Consider the following 27,998-nt stretch of genomic DNA (forward strand, 5'->3'; position numbering starts at 1 on the left):
TTGTTCAAAAGAGCCAATAGCTAGTTACAAAAAATGCAAACACACTTGGACATTAAACACAGGAAAAAGACATTTGGAAAGTTCTCAAATTAAACTTTGGCTTTTACACCCCAATCTGAGAAAGAAGGCGGTGAGTAATTTATAAAATGTTTAATAAGTGCATGCATTCCTGATACAGTCTCTACTATAACATTTTTACTGCTGTAAACATTTTTATTTACTCTTCCCCTGAGTCTGTTTTTGAATTAATCTCAGGGAAGACTGAACCAATCATATGTTGGGGGGAGGACTATGCAAATTATATACTCATGATTCCAGCAAGAGAATTTATTGGTCTGATATAAAATAATCATTCTCTTAAAAACAAAAAAAAAAAAGTCCAGTCTACACCACAATCATAACTAAATGAAACAAAGAACACTAGTCTGAGCACATTTTGCATATTCATGACCTTGTAAATTGGTAACAAATTACAGTATAAAAAGCATTATAGCTCATAATCCAGTTACAGGAGATCGCTGCAGCTTCATGTCAGTTGTGTTTTTATATCAAGCACACACACAAAAAGAATGCTTTGCTTTGGCAACCATTGTTCAATGGTACTCTGAGCATCATGGGCCTGATTGGACCCGTTTTGGAAGAAACAAGAAGAAAAATATATGTACCCATGATGCGGGGCACAGTCAAACTGAAGTTGCTGTGTGAATAGCTTAAAAAGTCACTGGTGCAGGATTTGGGCCCCAGGCTACTTTTTTTATTCATCGCTGTAGTTGCATAGTTCTTGTGGCATGGTTGAGGAAGGTGAGGGAGAGTGGGGAAAGTGATGGAGAGAGAGGTTGCCATGGTGATGAAGGTGGAGCATGCTGGGATCCCACTGGCTACTCCATGTAGACGAAGACAGATTGAGTGACAGGGAGAGGGAGATGGAACTACCTGTTGCTGTTAGACATGGCGTAGTGCCCCTGTTTCTGCTGGAGGAGCTCAGTGATGGCCAGCAGCTTTTTCAGCACATGCTGCAGAGAGAGATGCATATGGAGGTGGGGAACAGAGGGGGGAAAAAAAACAACATCAGTGAAGTCTGACTATGGAATTTAATTATATAACTAAATAGAAAACTAGGAAGTATCATGTTGCACACTGGAAAAACAGCAGCAGAGTCTGGGAAAATGTACTCTGCTTTAGCCCTAACAGATTATAACAATGTATAGTTTATGCAGCAAAATGGAATATGATCACATGAATTTATTGCAGGGTATTTAGGAAACTGTCAAACACGCCCTCTTTATTTCTCTTTCCAAAACTGATTTTCCACATACTGTACTTTGTTGTAGCCTTCTAAGCTACAACAAAGTTTAATAAGTATCCCCCAGAAGAGGCATTTGCCTTATGTTTGGCTAACCTTTTTTCAAAACAATATCTTGTGACACAAAAACACCAACCTGCTGCACTCCCCTCTCATTGCTGAGGGTGCGAAGTTCATCCGAGTGAGTAGCACAGATCTCATGCAGGGCAGCAAGGTCTCGGGACAGATCAATCCTAAAGTGCTCTGTAGTATCGGGCAGGTCAGGGACATTCTGAAGAGATCAGGAATAAAACATCAGTTACCAAGCCTCTCATCAGAGCTAAAAAATTTAACATGAATGAGGTACTCGAAATCCCTTACCATGCATCTAGAACAATAGGCAAAACATACAGTGCCAAAGTGTGTTTCTTTCATAAGGTACTGAGACACATGTAGCTATCAAGGAGTTTAGGAACACTCAGCTTTTAGATTTGTGCCAGCTGCATGTTTAATCGTTATGACACTGCCTCTTGGCTAACTGTGATTGGATCTGTGTTCAAAGTACATTCTCGGCAACTCACCCCTAACTCATCCAAAAACATGATCATCCGCTGTTTGTTGTTCTTAATGAATGGATTCACTCCTTCCATGTAGGGCTCCTAGACCACAAACGTAAAAATATCAAATCATTGTGTCCCATTATGAAATATACACTAATCCGTTTACTCGTGTGTTAAAACAAACCTTGGCGCCAAACTCCACCAGATTGGCCAGGTTCTGGACCGACTTGGCCACCAACGTAAGTGTTCGGCCTGCGGTGGGGGACGGAGGGTCTGGAAAAGGACATGGAAAATTCTGTTACCTTTTTTGCAATTTACCACTGTAACAGTTGAGAAGCTGAAGTCAATCTAGAGCCCACCAGGGACAAGGCAGGAACTTATCCTGGGTGTGGTGCCAGTCCATCACAGGGCACCATACTCACAGCTACTGACAATTTTACATGGCAAATCCACCTACTGTGGTTTTTTTGTACTGTAGGAGGAAAGCAGAGCACCCAGAGAAAACCCAATCAGACACAGGGACAACACACCAACCTCCTTCCAGTCACTCATCAGAATGGGGCTCAAACCCAGAACTCTGGAGCTTTCTGACAGTATCACTGTGCTGCCCCAAATACCAAACTCAGCTACAAAAGTATGGTTTTAACTATCCCCAAGCTATAAGATGAAAACTGTGTTCTCACCAGCAATGATGTTGAACATTCTGGGGTTGAGAATGGCAGGGCAGATTAACCGCAGGAAGACAAAACCACTGCAAACAGACCAAAACAGGATCATCATACTCAACTAAAAACCAGGCTGTCTTAAAAATAAATAAATAAATAAAAAGTGAGATCTTACCTCACAACTCTGGTCCGCATTGTAGTGTTAGTGGGCCATTTCTGCTGCACTGACTTCTGCAGGCACCCATATATAAACCTCAATGTCCTGAAACAACGTATAGAGACAAAGAATGAAAAAGCTAGTCATGATTTCAAATCTAACAAATGGTAACTCATCTCCAAGCAGAAGCTGTGTGTTAGTTTGCTTACGGAGGCAGGATCTCAGCAGCCATGAAAATTTTCTCCACCAGCTCAGAGAGGATGGTCAGTAGACTGGTGAGATTCAAATTCACATCCTCATTCTTTTCCAGTTTGGACGGGTTCAGCTTCAAAAGTAAGTGTGAGAAAAGGAGAAACATCCGACCATTAATAAACTAGAATATCAGTCAGTGAATTATAGCTGCAGAACCAATGCATGTTCAGCAAGACATAAAGAAGAAGTAAAACAAACTGCCCTTCTTATTTAAAAAGCAACAACCTAAAGCTACTTTTTGCAAATAACTTTCAATTTCATTTAAGAAGCTACACATTTATTTGTATAGTTTCAATATCAAGTCTGAATAAAGAGTACAACAGCGCCCTATGGACAAACCTCGCAGGACTGCTTGCTTTCCATAATTTTGAGAATGGTGTCTTTGAGAGCATGATGGACAAAGGGTGTGGCAGTGGCCTTCATATACTGTTCCATCAGAGTACTGGCCAGAGTGGTAGCACGAAACAGAGTGGTAGCTTCATCTAAAGAAATAAAATGAAACACCATAAAGCAGTTAACAACATTTGCTAATTATATACTGTGTGTTAATCTTTGCAAAACAGCAGCAAAACCCGCTGTTGGGGAATTTAACAGAGTTTCAAACTAAACAGTACTGTCTTATACCTTCCATGTTAATCTCTCTGTCATTGAGAGTCCTCAACAGGGAAGCCTCTGCTCTTTCATGTCTGAAGATCCTGAGCAGAATGCTGGCCAGCAGGGTGCGGTCCTGCCCACACACATGAGCCAGCGCATAGATCACATGGAAGTCTTTTTGTAGGATGAGCTGAGGACAATGCAAACAAAGGGGGGGGGGGGGGGTGCTTAAGTTAAAACCACAAAACCATAACAAAACAACACAAAAATGTTGCAGATTTTGTAAGAATCACTGTTTTATCATGTTGTGTCTGATATATTCCATGAGATTACTTGTAAACGAACAACGTTTTCACTAGGGACATTTTTTAAATAGTTAATGTTTTGATTTTGTGTTATTTGAACCTGCAGTCCTCACACGGTATTTTACCATTATATATTTTTTATATATATGATAATTACAAATATTTCATTAGGTCTTGTGCAGGTAACTTTGTGCTCATTCCTTTGAACTATAGGTACATACTCAGATGTAACTGGATGTGTGGAAAAATCTTAGATGGGACGTCGACGATTGTAGGGAAACACTGTTCTTTATAGTTTGTTTATGTTCAGAAGCTCAGCACCTTTAAAGTTTTTATTTGCTGTTTGAATGACCATAATCATAAACATCTCCTTTTAGTGAGTGACAGAATGGACAGATATATAAAAATATTTACTGTGTAATATTTTTTTTTTTTTTTTTTAAATACATATTAATGGAGCTTTGCACATGCTGTGGCAGAGTTGAGGTCTGTGGCTCTTACCTCTTTGAATTCATTGTATTCTTCCTCAGGCATGATTTTCTCCATGGAATAGCGAGCTCTCACCCGCAGGGAGCCTGGTTCGATACCCTTTAAAGGCACATGAGAGCTCAGCGGGAACCACTCGTCAATCATCTGGCCCCTCTGTAGCCGGTTCAGCTGGCAGCGCATGAACACTGGATGGACAAACACACATGCTTTAAATATCACTGAAGTCTATTTCTACTCATTTGACAGCAGAGGGCACTCTAACCCAAGAAAATTAAATTGTGCCTGAAATGATCAACACTGGCCAAAATGTACAGTAGCAGTGAAAGATCCACCACATGGTTAATAGCCAAATATTCAATGCCTTGTGTTTCCTTGGTTGTGTGTGTGTGTATATATATATATATATATATATATATATGTATATATGTGTGTGTGTGTGTGTGTGTGTGTGTGTGTATATATATATATATATATATATAACTGACTGCTAATATTTTAATTGGTACTGTAACAGAAGTGTATACTTACAAATGTCACTCTCTTTGCTCTTCTTAGTTTTGTTGCTTAGGCTGATTTCAAACCTGTTAGTTTCACTTGACAAGTCACTGAAAAAGTAAAAAGAGATATTTCAGAGTAGGAATAAAATATACACATTGAACCAAAATAAGTGACAGCATAAAGAGAGTAAATATATATCTACTTACTCAAAAATGAATTCTTCTGTGAACACAGGGTTCTGACCCTCTCTTGGGTGAGTTTTGGCTACCTGCACACTGTTCAAGTAGATATTGCAGTAGGGGTTGGTGAAATGTTTGATGGGAAGTTTGTGGGCCTCTTCCACGTAAAGCACTAATCTGCTCACCTGAGACAAAAAGGATGAAGAGATCATTTAAACCCACCAGTATATAAATAGGAGGAGTCCAAATACTCTTATACTAAGACACCACTACTACTAGATAATGGATACAAGTCACTACATCAACAAGTGAGGTGAAACATTGCGGTACTACTGCCCCTTACCTGACGTAGACGCTTGTTAGAGGGGGCCTGTGCAGGCTTCCTTAAGTTGCTACAAAAGGTTTGCAGGCATTTCATCCAGTCCTACAAACATTAAAATTAATGGTCAGATTGAAAATTTAGGTGAGGAAAAACAAACAAAAATAATTTAATAAAAATACGGAGCACCCACAGACCTGTGCCTGCTCAGGTATGTCTCCTGCAAAGTAGAAAATGTACTGCTCCTCACTAAAGTGCTGAACCACTATCTGGAAACAGTTTGGCCTGCAAAACACATGATACTCACATATTTCAAATAAGTTCATTGTTTATATATAGCATGAATTTATTAGCAGTAGGTTCTGGTTCTAAAAACATTAACGCAAATGTGCACTGAAAATTGTTGGTTACCTGCCAAACAGACTGTCATGCACTTCATACACAGAGCACACGCTCAGGTCAATGAGCCCTTTGGGTTTGGTAGCACGCTTCTCACTCTCAAAGTAGATAAGCTGAGCATCGTTGCCCTCCAGGATAAAGTACAGATTCTTCCAGCGCTTTCCTTTGCCTAAAATTAAAAAAAATAAATAAATAAATAAAACTTGCTAAAGGTGCAAACAGGACACATTGCACTGTCACAGATGTTCATAAAAAAATTAGAGGAGATGTTCATCAAACCAATCTTTCACCAGTCTTGATGTGTGTATTGGTGCATTGTCGTCCTGATACACAGCACCGCCTTCAGGACACAATGTTTGAACCATTGGATGCACATGGTCTTACTGGTGCTATGTGCAGTTAATGAAGACTGGCCACCAGGCTGCTCCAATTTAGCCAATTTGTCTAACCCCTGTACATTATCCAAGTAATTTTGGATCCTTTCAGTTGAACTTTCAATTATGAACTCTTATAATGTCACACACATACGAAGGGAAATGTTTTTGCTGTACAGTTTGCTACGGTTATACAGATCAATATGGCCTCCTACAGAGACATTAACCCACAAACCGTTCTGATAAAACTAGTCAATTTATTATATAGAATCTGATAATTCTATCTCTTTTGCTCTTCTCCTGCACTGCTCAGAACTCTGTTTGTGTGGAATCATCAAAGAGAGCTGTGAAGGTTTCACTAAGTTTATGTTTGGTATAGAAGAGCCTGGTCCCTTTTTTTTTGTTTAAACTGTTTTGTCCTGCGGAGATCAGAAATGGAATAAAATTGCATTTTAATGTTTCACAACTACTTGTACCCATGTAAGAAGTGCTGCTAAGCAGGTGGAAAAGAGAAAGATGAGAGGGGGAAAAAAAAACAAAAACAAAACATTGAACTTCAGCAGCTGACTGCCATTTAGTACCTTTGTTGAACAGGAGGTATCCTTTCTTGACAATGTTTTTGTAGAAAGCATCTTTTGTTTTTCGACGTATAGTGTTATAAATTTCTCTTCCATCAACAGTGTCGGAGAGAACTTGTTCTTGTTGCTAAAAACAAACCAAGATATTAAGTACGTTATGAAATCTAACATTTAGCCACAACTAAAAGCAGGTCTGATTTCACTTACCTGAACTGAAACAGCATCTTTCAGGTTATAGCCTTCTACAATTTGCTCTTTTCTGTAATGCTCGATTATATCATCAATACTGCCAAAAAAAGCAATGTGGAAACAACATTAAGAGACTGCCATAAAACGTAAGGTACTTTGCATATATAGATGGTTTAATTAATGTTGAAATACATTTTTCAGAGCAGTTTTCAAATTTCATCGTACATTATACACTGGTTTAAAATACGGTTCAAATCAAAGTATCTTTCAGACGATGTATTATTTAAGAAAATATATAGATAAACATGTTGCATCCATAGCAGGTACTGAATGAAGGCAGTAAGCTTTTACACATACATTATGTATTTTATAGCAGTGATAATCTCGTATAAATCTATAGGTGATGCCTGTTATGTGTCACATTAAATATTAATTAACGCATGTTCCCAGTGAAATTCCCTTTAATGACAAAGCATTGGGGGGTTGAATATCTGCCTGTGCCTCAGGGGAAGCCCTTGGGCCTTGCTACCGCACTTCAAAGTCATTGCCTCAGGACATACCTGTTGTAGTACCTTCCTCCCATCATGTACTGGTTGTTCGGGGTGGGACAGATTTTGAACCTTTGGATGTTCTCATTGGTTCGGAAGAATAGTGAGTAGTCCCCTGGTGTATTGTCTGATGGCCGCACCAGGAAGCCACACACCTGTCCCACTAGAGGGAGAAAAGGAGAAAATGACAGAGTGATTCACATGCTGCCCTCATAACGCTATAAAATAGTTATGAGGGAAAGAATATTGTAATAAAGCAAAGATACACGCTGATGTCATGCAGTAATGTAATGAGGTTATGCTCTGGAGTGAGGTAGTCATTCTGAATTTAGACAACAAAGGAAGTTCACCATGCTTTTTACAGAACAAATGTTTTTCATGATTATGATGCAATTTCTGAACCCACAGAGTACAAATTTTTAAATGTCATTATTTACAGATAGGGCTTTATTGTTTATACATTCACCTCAGCATAAAAGAGACATTTATTAATGCTCCAATCTTTAGAAATTGTGTAAGTTTGCATGCGTGTTTCAAAGTCTCCACACTAAAAAAAAAAACACATACCAGTCATCAGCAGATTGTATGCTTCTTGCTTGCTGATTTTTCCATGGTACCAGCTATAAGGACAATAGACAAAAAGAAAACAATAAATTATGAACATATAGCCAGTACAGTTCCATTAGTGATTGTGAGTCAGTTCTGAGTCAATGTATGCTTGCTTAATTCATGGTATATCAAAATAGATCTCAGTAATTATAGGCTTCTGTCAGTCTATCCAATTCTTCAAATCACCTACACAGATTTATTACCCAAGGCTAATTTCCAGTAAAAATAACGTCCATTAGAACTAAAGAACTAAACATTGCCACGTCCAAATATTTTATATCCTTTGAGTAATCCATGCATTTATTTGCTTATAAAGTCTTTGTTATCACAGTAATTAAATTGTTCTTTAATTGCCAACAAGCATTTTGCATGTCTCTGCTGGGAATTTGGAGCACTCTTCTTTTGTGATGATCTCCAGGTAAAAACTGGTGGTTTGCCAGCATAATTTTACAACAAACAAATGAATAGTAATTACTCCTGCTTTCATCAGTGTAGAAACCATGAGGCCATTTGAAGGTCAGGCGTTTTTCTTCCGTTGGATGTAATGTAAGCTTCCCGTAAAAAGCTGAGCTTAGAGTAGAGTCATTGGCCTTGAGAGAGCAGTAATACCTCTCAATTAAAATAAAGTGGCCTCTTCACGAGTGCTAGATTGCACATCTCTTTAAGTAGGCCATGGGTGTTAATCATTTTCCCTTAAATAAGCTGTTAGACCACAGTCTAATAAAAGACAGTCTCCAGCAGAAAAATTCCAATAAACATAAAACACTGATCACATTAATTCTTTAGCATTCCCACAATATGAGACAAAACATTATAGTGGCTTACATTTTACCCTCATGGGGATCCTCCTCTCGTCCCTGCAAACAAAGTCAGTCATTAATCAAAGTGAGCACCATTTCATGAGGGAAAAAAAAAATTAAATAAAAAATACTACAGCTTATAACCTAGTTTTGTAAGATCTCTTACAGTCAGTCAGTAGATGGCATTAGAGAGGGCACAATACAACTTCTGCATTTTTCTTTTGCATCACAGACACTACAGTTACTGATTGATTCATACCAATATGATTTATATATTTTCTACTTAAAAAAAAAGGATACTTCATCCAACATTGTGACATATGATGGTCTTCAGAAGGAGCACAAATGCTCAAGGACCCTGCAGCATTCAATGAAGAATCAATACCTATCTGTTTTGTTGCCAAATACTGCCGTGATATAAAGACTAGCACACTTTAGCTGAGAAGTGCTGTGACATTCTGCTAGAGGATCTCGGGCAAACGGTAGTGGCACATAAATAAATCTGGAATAACATCTGATTCAGGAATTTATCAGATTTGGTGTGAGTTAACCACAATAGTGTTATAGGCTGGACTAAAATTATTTCAGAATCTTTCCAATCCAGAATTTTCTGCAGATATCAGTGAGGTGCGGTCTAAAAGGGGAAGGCACTCACCACCTCCTCAACAAGATCATCCACTATAAGGCCCTGTTCCTCCGTCCTCACGTTGGTCACCCACATCCAGCCGTCTTCGAGTTCATTATGAACAATAAACATGTCTCCTTTGAGGAAACTTGAAGACAAAGGCATTGTAGATTACTTGTAAATGCAACAATTAATCAATTGCAACTGAAAGACTTTCGGAGAGAGAGAGAACATATTTTACATGAAACTGCAAGTGTAAAAGACATAAGTAGATGTAGCATTAACAGACAGGACAAGGCTATTTATGCTTTTTTTCCATTTTAACTCAGATGTTGGAATTTCTGAGTTCCAAGTAGGAAATTTCAAGTGGAAGCCGCTACAACTCTTACTTCCTACTTGGAAAGTCGGGAAACCCTCACCGACCCAGAGTTCAGAATTCAAAATGGCTGCCCACACATCAACAGTATGTAAAAACTGTTGTATTATACAGTTTAAGCACATCTATATTGTCTCATTAAAATATTCATACACAGTTTATCCAACTGCTGTACATGGATGTGTTTCCATGGTGTTTGGAGGTGTAAAATATCTCAAAATATGCTGTATCAACCGGTATTTCTGACAACGCTAACTGGGAACAAGTCAACAGCTAAAACTTTGAGCATAGGGTATTCTCAGTGTTTAACTGAAACCCAGTCAGTTCGGTTGTGACATCATTCCCAGCTCGGACATCTGACTTACAATGTAAAGTGAACGCAGGATTAAAAACAGTGGGCTGAAACCAGACACAACATGGCATTGAAACTGAACATGAATGTTGGACTACTGTATACATACCTGATTTCATCTGTCTCTGGCACTTTGGTGTATGGAAGGATGGCTCTTACTCTTCTCCTGTCCTCCACAGGCTAAAAGAAACATACCCACACACCTCGAGTCAGCATAAAACTATTGAAATACTTCACGCATCACTGCAATCTCAAGTCTGAGAAAGAGATGAGTGAAGAGAAAAAAGTGAACTGCATTTAAAAAGCTTTTTCTGTCAAGCTTTAGGAGTTCACCTGCTCTTAATACATTGACACTGATGCAGATGCTTATATAGAAGGGGCTTCTGGTGGCTTTTGATGTTTTTTTACTTGATGTGTCTGTGAACATTTAACAGTTGTGTGAATACAGGAATGTTTCTGGTATCAATAACAGCATTACCTCTGGAGGAGCCACTGGTGATAGCAGCTTTTCACCTTTCAGTAGGCAAGACACATAGCTGTAATAACCAATGAGGTCTGACAGGGAAGAGAAACGCCTCCCACCAATGTAGTAATCCCCACACATGGCAATGATCCTGGAATAAGAGACAAAGCCCAAATAGTTTGGTACCTCAATCGGCAGCATTCTTGGGTGTACAAATGAAGAATTCAAGCAGTAATAAAGTCTTCTACACAGTTATGGCTTTTACATTGTCGTCTTCAGTGTGTCATTATGCATATTTAAAATCATATTCAAAATCATCAAATACTCAAACAAATAATTTTAAATACAAATTTACTGTAAATTTTCCATTATTCTGATTTATTGTTTTGTGTCCTGAGGGGATGCTCAATATCAAACATTCACAAAAGCTCACAATGGTACAAATCTATTGCCTAAAAAGTACACATGCTTAATTTCCAAAGCACAGGAGGCTGTTGTGTAACCACATGCAAACACCTAAGCGAGCAGCTTACTTCATCAGTTGTGTGAAACATCATATGATAACTTTGTAATTTAGCACCACTTGCAAGATTTTGCTGTCTCAAACAGAGAGGGATAAAGCACATTTCCAGTTGTTACTATTAAAAGTCAATTTATTGCTTTACTCAGAGTGGGTGAGTTGAAAGAGCTGATAGATATTTGCCAATACTCCTATAGAAAACATTTACTTTTATGCAACAGCACATACGTCTGTGGTAGCCTACCTAACATTTACCTAACAAGCTACCTAACATTTAAATGTGCACACTTAGCAATATTTGCTATCTATTACAGGCCAAAAATAATGCAGTTCTGTGCTGTCCTTTTCTAGAAAACACTTACAAATTAACAAAAATTACAATGAAACATTGTTGGGCTGACTTATCAATACTGAATGTAGTGTTAATGTAATGTATACTGATGATAATAATATGCAATTATTTGTCATTGTACAACAAAAAAATTTCTTCCACATTTATCCCATCTGTGGCAGTGAACACACACACACAAGGCTTTGAACAGACAGGGCAGGGCAGCCATCCCTGGCACACGTGGAGCGTTTGGGGGCTTTTGTGCCTTGCTCAAGGGCAGTTCAGCCATGGATGTTCCTGCCATCCTGGGGATCAAACCGGCAACCTTCCAGGACCAGGCTTGGTCCTCTAACCATTAGGCCAAGGCAGTTTGGCTTGACTAGTCAATTCAAGTCTTCATGATGTTACCTTGCAGTCTAATTAGAAACCAAGCACAAGTACATACCATTTCTATATTTGGACATGAGGAAAGAGCATTTCACAGACCGTGGAGGTGTATATATTCATGCCAAAGGCTGACGAGTTGTCTTTTTCATGTCCGCCCACACTGTCCATCTTTGGTCACCCCATATCCAAAAATATCAACCCAAGTGTCTTTTAAAAAAAACCTATTTAAACAAGCTGTGACATGCCAACCACAGCTTGTTTTTTTGTTGTAGAACAACTTAAAGTATGTACAGAAATTCTGAGGTAATTCAACTCTAGGTTCAATTGGATGACACAAGCTATTGATGCATGATCTAAAATGTGATGAATTAGTTTAAATGAATATGAATGTTAAAAACTAAAACTGTGGTCACACTAGTAAAGTAACACTTTGATTAAACGGATTCAATATATAAAATATAAGGGAATTAAAAAAAAAAACAAAAAAAAAACCCACTTTACAGCAATTCAGTTCTGCAGTGTTGAGATTCTGTGAAGATGTTTTAAAATTGGAATTTGAGATTTGGGCTTTTACCTGAAGTGGTTGACGACATTGGTCATGCTTAGAAAGGACAGCACAAAGGACCCAGGCCGTCTGTCACTCTCCCTGATCAGATAGCTGCCCGGTGTCCTGGCCTGGCGCAGCCGCTCCTCAGCAATGGTTCTGTCTAGCTTCCCATGGTACCATCTAGAAGAAAATAATACAGGTTATTATAAAAAAGTAGCTAATTTGTCACAAATACATGCAGCTTGATTTCCTTAATGTCCCAGTTTATTTTGATAAAACAAGAGCCATGTTCCTGCATCTCAGGCTAAAGCAGCCCCCATAGAGATTGGAATAATGAGCTTTTTATGGGGAAGCCTGACAAATACTCTAACAGACAAAGCACACTTCTGAAGCGCTTTAAGAAACTTCTAATACAATGCATGCCCCATATGGGTCTATGTTAAGAGCAATGTCTCCAAATAGGGTTGTCTAAATACATCAGAAGTAAAATTTTGCTCTCAAAGGAAACTCAGCAAAGCATGAAATCTAAAAAGCTTTTAAGCTGGAGCCCAGACCATTAACATCTTGTCTCACTATAAATTAAACAATAGCTTTTCTAACAACACGGGTTAAAACTGCAGAGAATTTCAGGTCTCTGTAGAGGAAGATAAAAATTAACACTGCTGCCTGGTTCTGCGCCCTGTCTCACATAACCTAGAGGGAGAATGTCAGGAAGAGGAAGACTGAAAAAGAAAGCAAGCAAGAAGACAGACACAGAGTTAAAGAAAAAATGAGAGAGTAAGAAAGTAACAAATTAATGCTGTGGTAATGCTAATCGAAGATTTCAGTAAGAGGTTAATTCAATGGAATATGTCAAAAACAATCCAAACACCAATTCTAAGAAGTGAAATCAACTATTTTAGGTGCACACATTGTACACAAAAGATACTCATGCACAAAAGGACTAGAATCTCTATAGATTTGCACTGTCAAAAGAATGCACACTAGAGCAGCTGAACATGAGTCTATGGTCGTCAAACTTTTCGCTACAGGAGGTATAAGACACCAAGCATTTGCATTAAATTACCATGCAATACCTAAGTGATAAAGGTAAGGTCATTTTCATGCTTAAAATTAATCGGTTTTAAACACTGCAAAATATTAATATTAAAATATTAAATACTGGAACCAGTTCAGAACACTCACAGAAAACAAGACATGATAAGTACTGTATCAAGATTTGTGGAAAGAGACTTGAGAGTTTATGTGTGGTTTCTGAGGAGGAAATGGAGAGCATGTGGTGATGGTGGGTGAATGAAAGATGTGCACTGAGAAAGGAAGGCCATGTGTTATTTTCAGCATGTGCTCTATGCCGAGATAACAGCACACAGCCTGTCAATACGATGATCTAAATATCTCTAAAACTGCATTGTTTGTTGAGAGATAATCAAATTCTGTCATTTTCAAATTCAAAACTATACCTTACAAAGAACAGAATATTAATAAGATAGTGTAAACATGTTCTGTCATTTATTAACTTTCTAAATATGCCAATAGATCAATACTGTGATAATGCTGACTGAGCAAATATGTTAAAGATGCCAGATGGAATGAAAAGGCAGTTGGACTCCTATCTGATGTTATTCCAGCAGGATGTCAGACCAAACATGATAAACAAGAAAACTCCATTTGATCACTGAGGCCAACTGCTATGAATATTTTTTTTAAGTGTGGATGCTGTGGCTTTAACTGTGTAAAGACTGCATAAAGCTTTTTACAGAGTAAAACTGCATAGGCAGCAGTAGAGAGTCCCTAAGTCACTCATGGTCTGCACCCTTGAAGTACTTTACATAATAAAAATGACATCAGCTAGAGAGATTTATTAGTAGATCAGCTAATGTGTGCTAAGCATATTCTGGTAGATAATAAGATCACTTTCACAATATTGTTATTGGCCTGAAAATAAACTGCACAAAGACAGTTTACCAAATGAATTTTGACAATAATCAACAATAAAAATGAATAATGAAAACAAGTAAACAAATGTGACACGGGTTTGTTGCTTGCATTATTTTAAACTAAATATATATTTTTGGCTGATGTGAATACCATAATTTTAAAACACCCAAATAACACTGATGGGTCAAGATGCTGAGTGCATGCCATGAATATCTGGCCACTGTAGTAGTAGTAGTTACTGTAGTTTTCTCCAGTAACACTAAGCCATCTTTACAAAAAAAATAAATAAAAAAATAAAAATAAAAAAAAGCCTACTATAATAATTAATATAAATAAATAAATCAGAAATTACATATAGTCAGTTATGAATACTTCCTCAACTTAACAACCAGGGCTCTAGCTTTCCTTGCTTCCTCAATTCCTGTGTTAACATTCTGCTGAGGTTAACAGTAAAATATAAGCAGCAAACCGACCCTGCTCCATCTTAGGACAGCATATACAAGTACAGATTTCGTCACTCTGAGGAATGCCTGATCATGTCAGAGCATGAAACATGTAGCAACCATGAAGACAAGCTGCAAATGTAAATCTTCCAATTTCATAAAAGAATTAAGTAACACCATCAAAACAATGGATCTACCACCATTTAACTTATCAAATACATCAAACTTTATTTATTAAAAGAGAGCCTGCAAGATACAAACATAACTTCTAGCACCTTAGTCACAAGGTTTGACCTATATTTCTGAACCTCAGTACTGGATCGTGAATGGCTGGCTGTGCTTTGGATCATAATGTGCAGCTGTTGCATTACTCCATGTGTTTCCGAGAAATGCCAAAATAACCAAATGGGGAAAAAAATATATATATAATATTTCCTGTTAATACTGGGGATTGGAGCAGTGAGATCAAAATGAAAATATCAAGGCAAACTGTCCAGCAATTTTTTTATACAACAAAAAAACCCCCACCCTGTCAGGGTTTTATTTTTTGGGCAACATTGTCCAACCTCAGGAACCAGGGTGCGGATCTAATATCAGTTTCTGTGACAATGTTAGTCATGTGACCACATAGAAAAGTCTGTGCAACCCTTATTGGAGACCTGGATACAAATTAAGGGTGTGAAGAGAAATGGTATTGTATTTTAACGAAATGGTATAAAATAATGTTATTTTAGTTAGGAATGTGAGCCTTATAGCTCCAGTGCTAAATTTAAGGAAAGAGATTAATTGCATTTTCATGGATCTGTGCATACCGAATGTGTGTACAATTATGTCTGAGCCACTTAAGGCTGTAGGAGATTTTTTTTTCTTGGAAATAACATTTAAATATGTAATACTGATTTACAGAGGTGAGTTTCTAATGGTTTAATCAATGACTGGGAGGGATGAGGGGAGTTTAAATTCATATATATAAAATGTTCATGTATTTCATACCTCTTGACCAGATAAAACTCCTAAGGAAAGCTTTGGTAGTCAACAAAATGAGAACACTGTGGCTTTGGGTGAGATTAGACGCTAGTCACTTGTGTTGTCATACTTGTCGAATTGAGCCTCCATCTGACAGTAACACAGCAAGAGCTTGCCTCGCTGCATTAAAGTGACTCACACTCAAACAGAGGAACAGGAAACATGTTGGGTTGGACAGGCTGCGCTCTTGCAGTGTGTGTGTGTTTATGCTCAAGACAACTCAACTGCTGTCACCCCGTTTAGATATGCACACTTTCACGCTAGATACCATATTCAATTTCTGGTAAATCGAACTGTACTATTATGCACTGCATGCAAGTCCAATATCAGTAATGAACTTGCAGAAAATTGAGCTTCTTAATGAACTGGGTTATTTTACTCTCTTCATGCGTTCAGTGGGAATTTCAAATATAGACCTGCCTGTAGGCAATAAAAGAAAATTATTTAAATTTAAGCTACAATGATTTCAGAGTCATTAATATTTATGCAGAATACTGAATCTGTTATCCAACTTGCTGACACCTTGTAACAGGATTCAGAATGCATCCAAAATCAGGTTTAACTTGTATGGTCATTGTTCCTTTAAAACAGGGCCCATCCAACCACAGATTAAATGCAAGTCTTATTTAAAAGTGCAAACACTAATACTTCTAAACTTTTTAAAATTACAGTGACCAAATGCTTCCTTACATGCAGGCACATTATTTTTTGTAAAAGAAACATAACCCCACATACAGGTTCCTTCAACACTTATTCAAACTTGTACTTTTACCAAAAGAGGGAGAAGGAAAACAACTGAAATGTCACTCAGAAAACCAAAAGTCTTTCATTTTCATGATTGAAATGCGCATAATGTTTAAGCAACAACATTTTTACCGTAAAGGACTTGAAGAGGAGAATTTCCAATTATTCACAATTTGTTTTTTCTCAGCTTGCTAAACTGGTCCTTCCACCAATACTGACAAGATACCCTCTCATCAGTACCTTGTCCTCTCTTTCTCCCTCTGAGCTTCAGGTTCAGGTTTTGCTTATTGAAAACAGGACGTGACCTTTTTGTGGTTAGTCCATGGCAGCCATCCTGGGGGGGGGGGGGGAGAAAAAAAAAGAGGAGACCTCTCAATTTACAAGGCTGCGTCTCAAAGGAAGCAAGGGCAGCCTGGGCTTGTTGAAACTTGATTGAGGGGTTGCTCTCTTGCTCTTCCTCCCTCTCTCGCGCCCTCTATTCCAACCTCCATTAAGGCACTTTTAGTGGTCCCTCTTTTTCCCAATAGATCCTGCTCACCTCAAAATAAAAAAACGGAAATGCGTCTCTAAAAGGCATCCAATCACAACTCATTCTCATCAAGTAATGAACCTGCAAAATTCTACTTTAGAAATGTTATTCTGTCATGCTGCCAGCTGTCACTCAGTTTGATCTGTGCTCATCTCACATTCATGGCAAGGTCCTTATACAGGGTTTAATTCCCAAGTTAATGGTAATGATGTTATTTCTACTGAAACGAAAAAAAAAGCAACAATAAAACTTTGTACTTGTACCAATGCTAGTACCTAATACTGTCATTTATGACATTAAAACCAGACCCTAGTATCAGCCTTCAATGGAATACTATGATATTATCAAAATAGGTTTCAATCTACATCACCAGTACATTAGTATTTAGCATAAACATAACAAAACACTGCAACCTGCTAGGTGCTCCTAACCTCATAGCTAGGTTTAGGATATGCATGTCAGTTTCTACAACTCATTTAACAAAGAAACAATAACTAAGAAAACAAATACTTACACGAAACTACATTTAAGAGTTAAGAAACCTCTATTTCTCAAAATATATTACATTATACGGCAAACAATTATTTCATGTGCGCCCAACCTTCATGCCACTGGTATACATGTTATTTTAGAAACAATATTTGATCATTGCTTACAATGCATGGGTGTCTTCTGAGCAAAAAATATTTAAAAGCCCATAGTAAAGTACCATAAATGCTACAAGGCATACGCACTGAGCAATCTATATGTTGACAGCGACTTTGTGACCCACTTACACTGAATTCATCCGCTGCTGCATCTTTGCCTGTTCGGTGCACTCCTCTCCCGTTCACAAGGTAAGCCCAGACTCAATCAGTGCTGTCTGCCTTGTCCGTCTCACCAGACAAAACTCGCACATTTCCAATCTGATCTTCACCATTATTTCATTACATAGCATCAGCTCCAAGCGCAATGCATCTTTCCCTAGGTCAGCACAGCAGTACAGTTTCACCCACCTCAGAAAAACAAGGTAGGAGAATAAATCTCACATATGTATAAAATACCGAGCAAACTGATGTAAAGAAGAATCTTTGCTGTCAGTCGTTTATTAGGAACGAAGAGATATATCCTTTTGTCAATGGGATGCTGGAAATATGCCTCATCTGTATCTCTAGTCCTGTTAGTCCTGTCTCTGAAGGCATTAAATAAAGACAAGAATGAGCAAGTGCAGGATTTAAGTGGAGGGGGGGGCGGTGGGTATATATGAGAGAGAGAGAGAGAGAGAGAGAGAGAGAAATGGGGAGACAGGGATGACTGCAGATAGTCCAAAGATTTCAACTCCAACTGTCCACTCACTCTGTTCAATTTCATCATCATTAATCATCATTAACACAAGAACATTACAATCTTACTAAATATTACAAAAGTATTTTCAAGCAGGTTTATGACTATGACCAGTTTGGGGTTCACTGACAAAGCACCCAATTGTTGTACCAACAGATGGGAAATGGCTGCTATGGTTGTGCATTAGCTTTTTAAAAAGTCTGTATTATTATTTTTTTAACAATCTTTACCTAATTTTTCAAAACAACTAGTGACAGACTGTTATAGATTCATTGTTTGTGCAGTATTCTATGGGTGGACAATTTTTGTCTAAATATTCCTGAAATATGTCACTACTGTTTCAAAGCATTGTCCATTTAATATGCAAACTTCAGGCATCTAGTGAAAATGTAATAAGGTTACTGTCACTGTTGATTTTGAAAAAAAAAATAAAAATAAAAATAAAATTCAGAAACTGGTTTAAAAATATGAACAAATAATATATATTTTTAGGTTCAAAATCTCCAAATATTTGTTGGCAGTTTCCGACCACTAATAGCACTGAACATTTTCTGGGTTTCTTAAAATTCAACCATTATGTAAATCACCTGGGCTAACCAGGACATGTGATTTTTTTTCCCTAAAAAGTTTCCATACTGGAAAAAGGTAGAGTGGATAAAGGTCTAGGAACAGCTGTGAAACAGCTTTGTATTTCTTCACACATGACAGAGTGTCACAGCTTGTTAGAGTCAGCGACAGCAAGAGCAGCAGCACATGGGTACTGTCCACTGATATACAGACGGATGGCTAAAAGACCAGTGACTGTGGAGCAAAACCCTAAAATCCATGCTGTTGATGCAACCCAGCAATAAATGATCTGAGCTTTTGTCCATTCTTTATAGAACCTAATAGGGCTGATTATTCGAAATGTGTCCTGTGGTGGTACCCTGAGCAGTATATTTCAGTATCTTTAGTTAGGGAATATAATATTACAATTTCCTATATTTGTAGATTTTTATATTTTGATGGTTTCATCCCCCCTTATACACAATTATAGTACTGTGTAAAATGAAATGTGTTGCCCTGTTAAGGACTGGCACCCCCTCCAGGGTGTGTTCCTGCCAATGCGACCCTAAACTGGATAAGCGGTTACCGATAATGAATAAATGAATATAATAGAGATGCATAACGATACTGATTATTTCAGTTATTTGCCCGACACCATTTTGAATTACTCGTAATCACATACAAGGCTTCGATACCAACATTCAATACCTTGTGCCTAGTACACGTTGCTGTGCTAATGAGTCGACAACTCAAAATTATCGCCAATCTGGAATTATTTCAAAATATCGCAGATCTGGAATTATTTCACAATCAGTGAAGGCAGCCCAAGCAAACCGGACTGCAGGTAGAACCCAAGAGCAGTGAGTATGTCGCACTGTTTTGACCGTCCTCGAACAAGGTGGGTTTTTCTTCACTCAAAGTGTATTTTTACTCCCGGGAAATGTTTTCCACTTTGCGAGAGCACTGTTCATTGCCTGACGTGGTTTTTCCTCAAACAAAATTTCTCTCAGCTTGCGAATTTTGAATTAGATCCAACGCCATAGATCAGGTTGCTGCTCTTAAATAAACACTAGATATAACGGAACAGAAACTGTCTTACCAAAGGTGCACAACACTGTGCAAATGCATATCCAGAGCTTGTTGCATCTCATTTTATTAATTTATAAATAGATAGATACTTTGATCCCAAAGCGAAATTCTAATTATTGGTGGTGTAATGTGGGAAAATGCTTAATAAAATTAAATTAACATTATTTAAAATTAAATTAAAAACAAAAACAAGTTTAATTAAAAAAAAATTATAATTGATAACTACACTATTGCACAACACTCCTGATTGCTTAATTCTAAGTAAGTATCGGCAACAGCAAGTACAAAAATACACATACTCATATTCGGTTAGGAAAAACTGGTATTTATGCGTCCCTATACTATAATGTAATTTTACAAATATTCACCTATTCTTCTGGAGAACAGTATGTAATGTATTTTTAGGGAACACAATTGGACTTAAACACCAGTGTTGGTACCTTTATGGAACTATAATGTACCTGTATCGTACATATTTTGGAAAGTGAACCAGTTATACTATGCATTTATATTTCCAATTCATTTTTGGCAATAAGCAAATGACACCTAAATGGGACAAAAACACACCTATATGATTTACAAAACAAATTTACTGATAAAAAGAACATTAGAAAAAAAATTATCAGTGATGTCTAAAATATGTGAAACCATGACAAAAAACCTCTTCACATTAGGACGAGTACTGTAAAATTGACAACATTAACCTCCACAAAGCCAAACCAAAAGCATTGATATGAAAAATAAGAAAACACTAAACTATGCCTGATCGTAATTGCACTCTATTCATCACTGATATGTATACCAAGTCTAATGATGTTCCATAGACATAGTTACAAGAAATGCTTTCTATATAAGCCTAAAAAGCTATAACGACACAAAGCTACCAGAATTTCTGTATAGTGACATAGATCCTAAGTCAGATTCTCTAAGGGAAGAAAAGTTGCTGCTTGGGAGAGCCACAGGTCAATAGACGGAGAAGCAGGATTTATTAAACTTATGAAAGCAAATTAGTTAAAATCAATGAAAATGCCTTTCTGGAGGCATGTCTTTGGTTGCTTGAACAGTTTAAATGAGTACAATGTATGAGGTTTTTTGTCATTCCATGTTTCTATAAAAGAAACTCACGAGTGTCTAATTAACACCTCAGTGAACACATCGTAAGCAACTGTACGATAAAGACAGCAGTGGCACAGATCCACAAATCCAACACTCATTATTTCCCCTGATCTCAAGCAAAGCAGTTAATGACAAAATCCCTCTAATCTTTGTGGAAACTCAAAATAATCTACTAATTTTTCAGGGGCAGGTTTTGTTTTAGCTCGCATTTTGGTATTTTCACATAATTGTGGCCACCCTGGGAGTTGTAGCTTTCCTTTCTCTTAATTAGGCATTAGGCTAGTTAGAATCTGTGCAATGTTTGTCCTGCTGCTGCCACTATTGTTTATGAACGAACTGCACTACAGAGGCATGGACGATTGTGGCTGACTCTTGGAGTGCTACAAAACACTAAGTTTAGTCACACATGCTGCAAACATGGGACCCTGTCCAACCTCGTCAATGTTTTCAACTCTACTTACAAGGCACCAAGGAATAGTGCCCTGCATCCTAGAGCAGAAGCTATTTATTCTAGTGTTCCTCTCATCCTAGATAAATTCAAGCAAACTAAGTAAAACAATAGGCAAGTGACTTTGACAAGGAACCAAGCATGAATTGTTACTAAATCTCCATGTATTTAAAAAAATAAATAAATAAATAATAATAAAAAAAGGGGAGACTAGTTTGAAAGGCTCACCCTTGTGTCGACTACATTTCAACTAAAACCTGACAAATAGAGTGCAGAAATACAGTTAAAGATGGTGATAAAACTGCAATTGTTTTAAACTGTAAGAATCCATTTTGATTCAGTGTAATACTACTACTGATGATTAGAAATAAAAAATAAGAAAAAACAAATGCCAGGTTATTGATGTTAGAGCTGGACTATACAGCTAAAATTATAATCACGATATATATCTTTTCATTCCGGTTGATACATTGATTCCGATATTGATATAAACAACAAAAAAGCCACAGAAAAACTGCCAAGAACTGAAAGCAACATGACATCGCCATCAAACAACAACCTCTTGGCTTTGTCAATATTCATATTTTTAAGCTACCTTTAAAATTGGGTGAAATGAACTGAGGACAGTGCCCGGTAATGAACGTCGATAATCATACAGAATGAAACTAATATATGATTAAATTTGGCATCACATGATCCATCAAATAACCTAACAAATCCAACATTTGTAAGCTCTGCACTCTGATGATAAATGTAGCAAAAAAATAAAGAGCAAAAAATTATGAATACGCTAAGATTCAAATTTCTAGTTTCTTTGTCAATTGAAACATTGTTTACTCAACTAAAAAGCAGCCAATTTAAATACGCTGCTTTTTAGTTAACCAACCCTACGCCTAACTAAAGTTAAGTTAGATAGGTTTAACAATTTAGAATGTTAGACATTTAAACATTTTGAATGTTACTTTCTGTTTGGCACATACTGCATAGTAAATGCACCGTGGAGTCTAATCATCCCATTTTTTATTATTTTGCTCTGGAAGAAGAGCGCAATTGACACGGGTTGTTCTCGCATTGCATCGTGGGATTGCCTTTGTGGCTAAGGAAGGGTTCGATGATGCCTTAAATTTTGGCCAAATTAAGATATCTTAGTAGACAGCATTATGAGGTATCTAAGAATTTTGACAGCCTACATGTCAGCACACTGTGACGTAAAAAGCTCTCTAGGTTTTGGGACAGACCCATAGAGTCATTCAGCGTCTGATTTTATTACTGAAACTTGATGAAAAATGATTACAAACACACTCTCCCTTGTTCACTCTGAGCTGCTCTCCAAAACAAACCCAGTGCTGTGCTAATTAGCTCCCCTCTAGAAACCTTTCATGCAGAACTAGTGGTAAACCTTTGATAAAAGGATAAATTAACTTCATCTAATATACGTAAAAGACAAAATTAAAAAGTACAGAAATGTACAAATATTAAAGAAAAGGCTTGTCCTATGACAACCTATGATTCAAAACATTGTTTTCTTTTAATCCAATGTGAATTTACATTAATTACAAAAAGACAAAATTTATCGATTATTAATATAAGTATCGGCTGCTCCAACGTGCTAATATCGGTTATCGCTTTGACCCAAAAAATTCAAAATTGGTGCCTCCCTAATAATTATAATACAGAAAAATTCTCTATCCAGTTGTCACGTAAACGACACTAACTTACACATGTATTTGTTTTATTTCTCCCCATACAAAGAATTACTAGTATTTTAACTTGTAATATATCACAGAATATTGTTGCAATATACGATGTCAGAGTTTCCCCTATGATAGAGCCATGGAGCTCTTTTTTAAAAAGAAATCGCAGAAAATAAAGTGCTCTAAGCCAGCTGCAGCAACTGAATTTATATAAAAAAAATATATAGTGTGTGTAAAATTTATTGTGTAGTGTATTTATTCTTCTCTGCTTTTTATTAACTTCGCGCTGCACCGGTTGGATGTGGGGGTGGTGTTGAAGGTGCCTGCCAGCGCTTAAGAGAGAAAAAAAATAAATAAATAAATAAAAATAACCATCTACAGGAAACACTGACAGCCTATCCTTTCATGAACTTGTTAACCAGCAAACTTGCATTGGGTCAATAATCTACTCAGCTAGCACACAATCCATAATATGGTGCTTTTCCACTGAATGGGATCGGCTTGACTTTACTAGCTGGTCACTTTTTCACTTTTCTAGTTTGTGCTGGAGCCAAGCATTTCATAGTGATTGACAGGCCAATCTTTAGTTAACAGTAACATTAAGCCAACCTTAGTAGGAAAGTTTTTTGAAGCATATTAGTAGATTGTTATTGAAGAAAAGATCAATAAAAAGCCTTTGCTTGCCACATGATAACAAGGCTGGTGTTTTGCTTGTTGTAGAAATATTGTTGATCACTGCCTTTTAGTTCAACCGTGAACTGTTGTAATATTTTGTAGTTTCCAGAGCCATTAACAGAAATGGTCATGTCTCATCAACATATAGAATGCTTTCCATCACACAGGACTGTCTAGTTTGTCACCATTAGTGCATGGAATCTACATGACTAGATTCTGCTCTTTTGCTTTTCCATTAGCCAAATTTGGGACCTGGTCCCTGGACCAAGGTACATTTTTTAGTCCCTGCTCGCTTATAGTTTCAACCGAGCTGAGTAGAAATTGTGACATGTGAACCCTGGAGAGCACTTATTTCCAGAGTTTCAATGCCATAATGATTAATATCTAACAAAATAATAAATTAACTGAAAAATATTTTCTTCCAGGATGACTAGCATGCACTTACCCATGGACAACTGCTGTCAAATCCAATATTACTACAATATAACAGACCCTTTCACTCACTGCCATTCACTCTCACGCAGTCATAATAATCTGCTAACAGAAAAATGACTGAATCTACACAGCAATGCTTTGCTAATGAAACAAGATTGACATGCAAAAGAGATTAGATAAAAACTGCCAAACACCTGATCTCATCAGCATGTGACAAACTTGCAGTACCAATCAGCCTAGGTCAAATAAATGTCATTAGGTATTATTTGGTATCAGCAAATACAATCTTTTGGGAAATACACTTTGTTGGCTCCGAGACATAAATAGTCTGTGTTTGTTAGGATTCATTCATTCTCTCACTCCTTAACCACTACTTAGACAGCACTTTATAGAACACTAAATAGGGTACTATTGATCATGACTACAGATTGAATTCAGACGTTTACTAATATGATCTTTCATTAAATAAATAATCTAGAACTTCATAATCAAACGGTACAGTGTATATCTAAAGGCAATACTATAACAAGGCATGGTATTGTTAGTTTAGCTTTGTTTTCCTGCTTTAATCATGGTATCATGCCCATCGGCCCATCTCAATTTATGTTTAAAAAATAAATAAATAGTGAAATCCTGTTGTGTTAATGTGTCACCACTGTTTTGCCACTCTGACACATTGTGTATTGTTCATTTTTATTATTAAATGTGAACTGCATTTATAATAAAAATGTAAAACATAAATGCTTACTTTTTATAAATTATTCACAACTGACTGACATTTTAAAAGAATTACTGTAAAATGGGTACAGCAATTCCAACTTTATACTACTTGCTAGCCATTATTAAGTTTCACATAACACCATTTTATTTTTATTTTTCTCACAAAAACTAAATGTACAAAAACTAAATTAGCCAGCTAATAATCAACTAGTGTCTAGTGCACATATTATTCATGTGTCTTCGTCACTGACATAAGTGCACAGTACAGCTTTTCTGTGGTTAGAATTCTTTACAAATTTTGGAAATCAAAACATTATTTTATGTATTAAAAAGAAGCTATTTTTACCAGCAAAGTCACACTACACATGCTCAGCTCAAACTTTAGTCAGAGGTTTTGTTTAAACCTAGACATACACAGCGCCAAAACAGATGCTATGTTTATAAATAATTTTTGACCACATACATTTTCAGTTGTTTCAACTGCCACTCGTGCCAAGAGTGACATGTACAGTACTTTGATATGAATGGCAGAGGATTTTTAGGCCAACAGAACTAATTTAGGTTCTAGGTGGCTTTTGATTACATAACTGGGGATCACAACTGTGGCAGGCTACCCTATTTCATGCATTTCATCTAGGCCTTACATTACTTGTGGAAGATGGACCTACATCAGACAGCTAAATAGAAGATTAACCTTAACTCAAGTTTGCACTGCTGTCCAGTGGACAATTAGGCAAAACATTATCTTCACATTAATTTTATACCTCCACAAATAAAAAGTTGTAATATACTGACCTCATGACACCTTATTTCTACACTCATGGTCCATTCTCTCAGCTCCACTGACCAGCCACTCACCAGCATTTTGAAGTTCTACAATTACAGACTGTAGTCCATCGTTTGCTCTGTCACCCTGTTCTTCAAACTCTCAGGGCCCCACAAATGACCGGAGCATTTATGATTCTGGTGGTGGATCATTCTCAGCGTTGCTGTGACAGTGACATTTTGGTTGTGTGTTAGTGTGTATTGCACTGACATGAGTGGATCAGACACAGCTGGGCTGCTTGAGTTTTAAACCCCTCTGTGTCCCTGTAGCACAGAGAACAGTCCACAACCAAAAAAATCCAGCTAACAGCATCCTGTGTCAACTGATGAAGGACAGGAGGATGACAAAAAACAGTGAAACAAAAGATTAGCTACTTTCTCTGACATTAAATCTACAATGTAGACCAATGAAGTAGGTGGCTAACAGGGTGGACAGTGAATGGACACAGGGCAGCATTGCCTTGTCTCATCCACTTGTACCGATGCAACATACACACATAAGTGTCACGGCAATGTTGAGAAATATCCACCACCAAAATCATGCATGCAAAGAAAGTACGCAGATCAAGAGCTGGACTACAGTCTGTAATGGTAGAACTAAAGTGCTCCTGTGTGGCCAGTGGAGCTGAGAGAATGGACGGTGGATGTAAAAACAAGGTGGTCAAATTATTATGATTAATCGCTGTACATTAGGTTTAATAAAGCATTACCTGTCATTAACGAGTTATTCTGCCTTACTTTAAGATTATAGTGTGATATAACAACTGTTGCTGGTGAGAATAAGCCATCGGAGGTAGGATTTTGTCAGTTGTCATGAGGAGATTATGTAGCTGTCATGTAGGCACCGTTATGAACGATGACTTACAGTAAAGTGTAGCCAATGTTTTTTCACTGGGTTATAAAGAAATCACTTTACTCTGGCCTTCCCACTGAGAAACCCCAGGGTAAGCTATTGTCGGGACCTGCTGGAAAGCTCCGTGTCGGATGTGAATTGGACTCTTACTGGTTGGTTGGTGGCGCGGAGAGAGGGAACACAGCCTCCTCCTCCTCGTATTCGGGTCCGTCCTGTTGGTCGCTCTCGTCCACACTGCCGTGGGCTCCGGAGCCGGGCGGCGGCGGAGGCGGGGGTAGCGGGGGGAAGCCACAGTGCCCGTCCGAGCCGGTGGAGCCCGGGGATAGGCGGCTCTCCGCGCCCTCCGCCCCAGGGGAGTAGTAGCCTCCTCCCGCGTCGGCGGTGGAGCTCCCAGGGCCCGAGAGGTCATCTCCAGCCATAGGGAAAATCATAACGGCGGAGAAACTGTCGCTCACCCGCGGCCGGCTGGTTGCCCTGGGGTAAAACGGCACGGGCCCCGGTCCTCTGCTGCCCTCCGTAACCGAGCCCCGGTCCTCGCTCCTCACCTCCGCGTCCATTCAAAAGAAGAGAGCCCGCCCTTCAAATCACCCTGTCCTTTGTTTCCAACCAGCCGCCCTCTCTAAAGTCCCTCTCTCGGTCCGGTCCCAAGTGTAAACACAGAAAAACTAACTTTGTTGAGGGGAAACTAGCGCGGCTAGCTCGCAGGCTAACTGTGCGTTAGCTAGCCAGGCTAACGGACACTCCGGGAGTTAACGCTAGGTCTTCATTGTTTCCTGAGAGTGCAGTTAAAAGAGAAAAAGACGAAAAATAACAAGCCAGTTCCCAGGTGCTGTTTCCCCACCCTCTGAAATAAGACAATAAGGCAGGATAAAGAGCTCCAGTTCGCAGTAACGTTAGCGGCTGTACTTGACTGAGCGCGTTTATTGTCACTGTGCGTGTGCCAGTCTTCTCTCTTTTCTTTTTTATGCGCTTCTTATTTGCTCTTTTCCCGTGAAGTTTCCTTAAGTCCGAGACGTTTCTGAACCGCCGCAGAGTGTGGTCTTAGTGTCGGGGACCAGTCTCTGTCCTCGGTCCCGCTCAGAGACCCGTGCGGTGGTGTTTCCTCCGCTGGAACTTCGCTTTTCTTTCGAGATTAGTTGGACATTTTGCCACAGCTGCTCCCACTCCCACTGCTTTCCCTCAGACCTGGCTAAACG

The 27,998-nt window shown here is 38.1% G+C and overlaps 1 protein-coding gene across 1 annotated transcript; it reads right to left on the reverse strand.

Moving 5' to 3' along the window:
- Window positions 1-23: 23 nt before the first annotated feature.
- On the reverse strand, window positions 24-27,998 carry LOC136676445 (ras GTPase-activating protein 1-like). Its single transcript, XM_066653483.1, has 25 exons — window positions 26,953-27,998; window positions 12,426-12,578; window positions 10,629-10,764; window positions 10,260-10,330; window positions 9,453-9,570; window positions 8,823-8,854; window positions 7,956-8,008; window positions 7,401-7,551; window positions 6,859-6,937; window positions 6,655-6,778; window positions 5,712-5,868; window positions 5,498-5,585; window positions 5,325-5,405; window positions 5,009-5,166; window positions 4,833-4,909; window positions 4,317-4,489; window positions 3,541-3,700; window positions 3,256-3,398; window positions 2,874-2,989; window positions 2,683-2,769; window positions 2,526-2,593; window positions 2,027-2,115; window positions 1,864-1,941; window positions 1,440-1,574; window positions 24-1,013 (listed from the first exon to the last, which is right to left on the reverse strand). Exons 1-25 carry the CDS (start codon window positions 27,357-27,359, stop codon window positions 930-932), a joined length of 3,018 nt encoding a protein of 1,005 aa, XP_066509580.1. The 5' UTR covers window positions 27,360-27,998; the 3' UTR covers window positions 24-929.

The sequence above is a fragment of the Hoplias malabaricus genome, chromosome X2, assembly GCF_029633855.1.
Source record: "Hoplias malabaricus isolate fHopMal1 chromosome X2, fHopMal1.hap1, whole genome shotgun sequence".
Lineage (NCBI taxonomy): Eukaryota > Metazoa > Chordata > Actinopteri > Characiformes > Erythrinidae > Hoplias > Hoplias malabaricus.

Excerpts from the sequence above, each read along its gene's own strand:
- LOC136676445 (XM_066653483.1), bottom strand. The coding sequence starts at position 27,359 with ATGGACGCGGAGGTGAGGAGCGAGGACCGGGGCTCGGTTACGGAGGGC. Across the intron at positions 8,855-9,452 it reads ATGATCTTGTTGAGGAGGTG|GGACGAGAGGAGGATCCCCA; the intron begins GTGAGTGCCTTC and ends CTTTGTTTGCAG. Across the intron at positions 3,701-4,316 it reads AATACAATGAATTCAAAGAG|CTCATCCTACAAAAAGACTT; the intron begins GTAAGAGCCACA and ends CATTGTCCTCAG.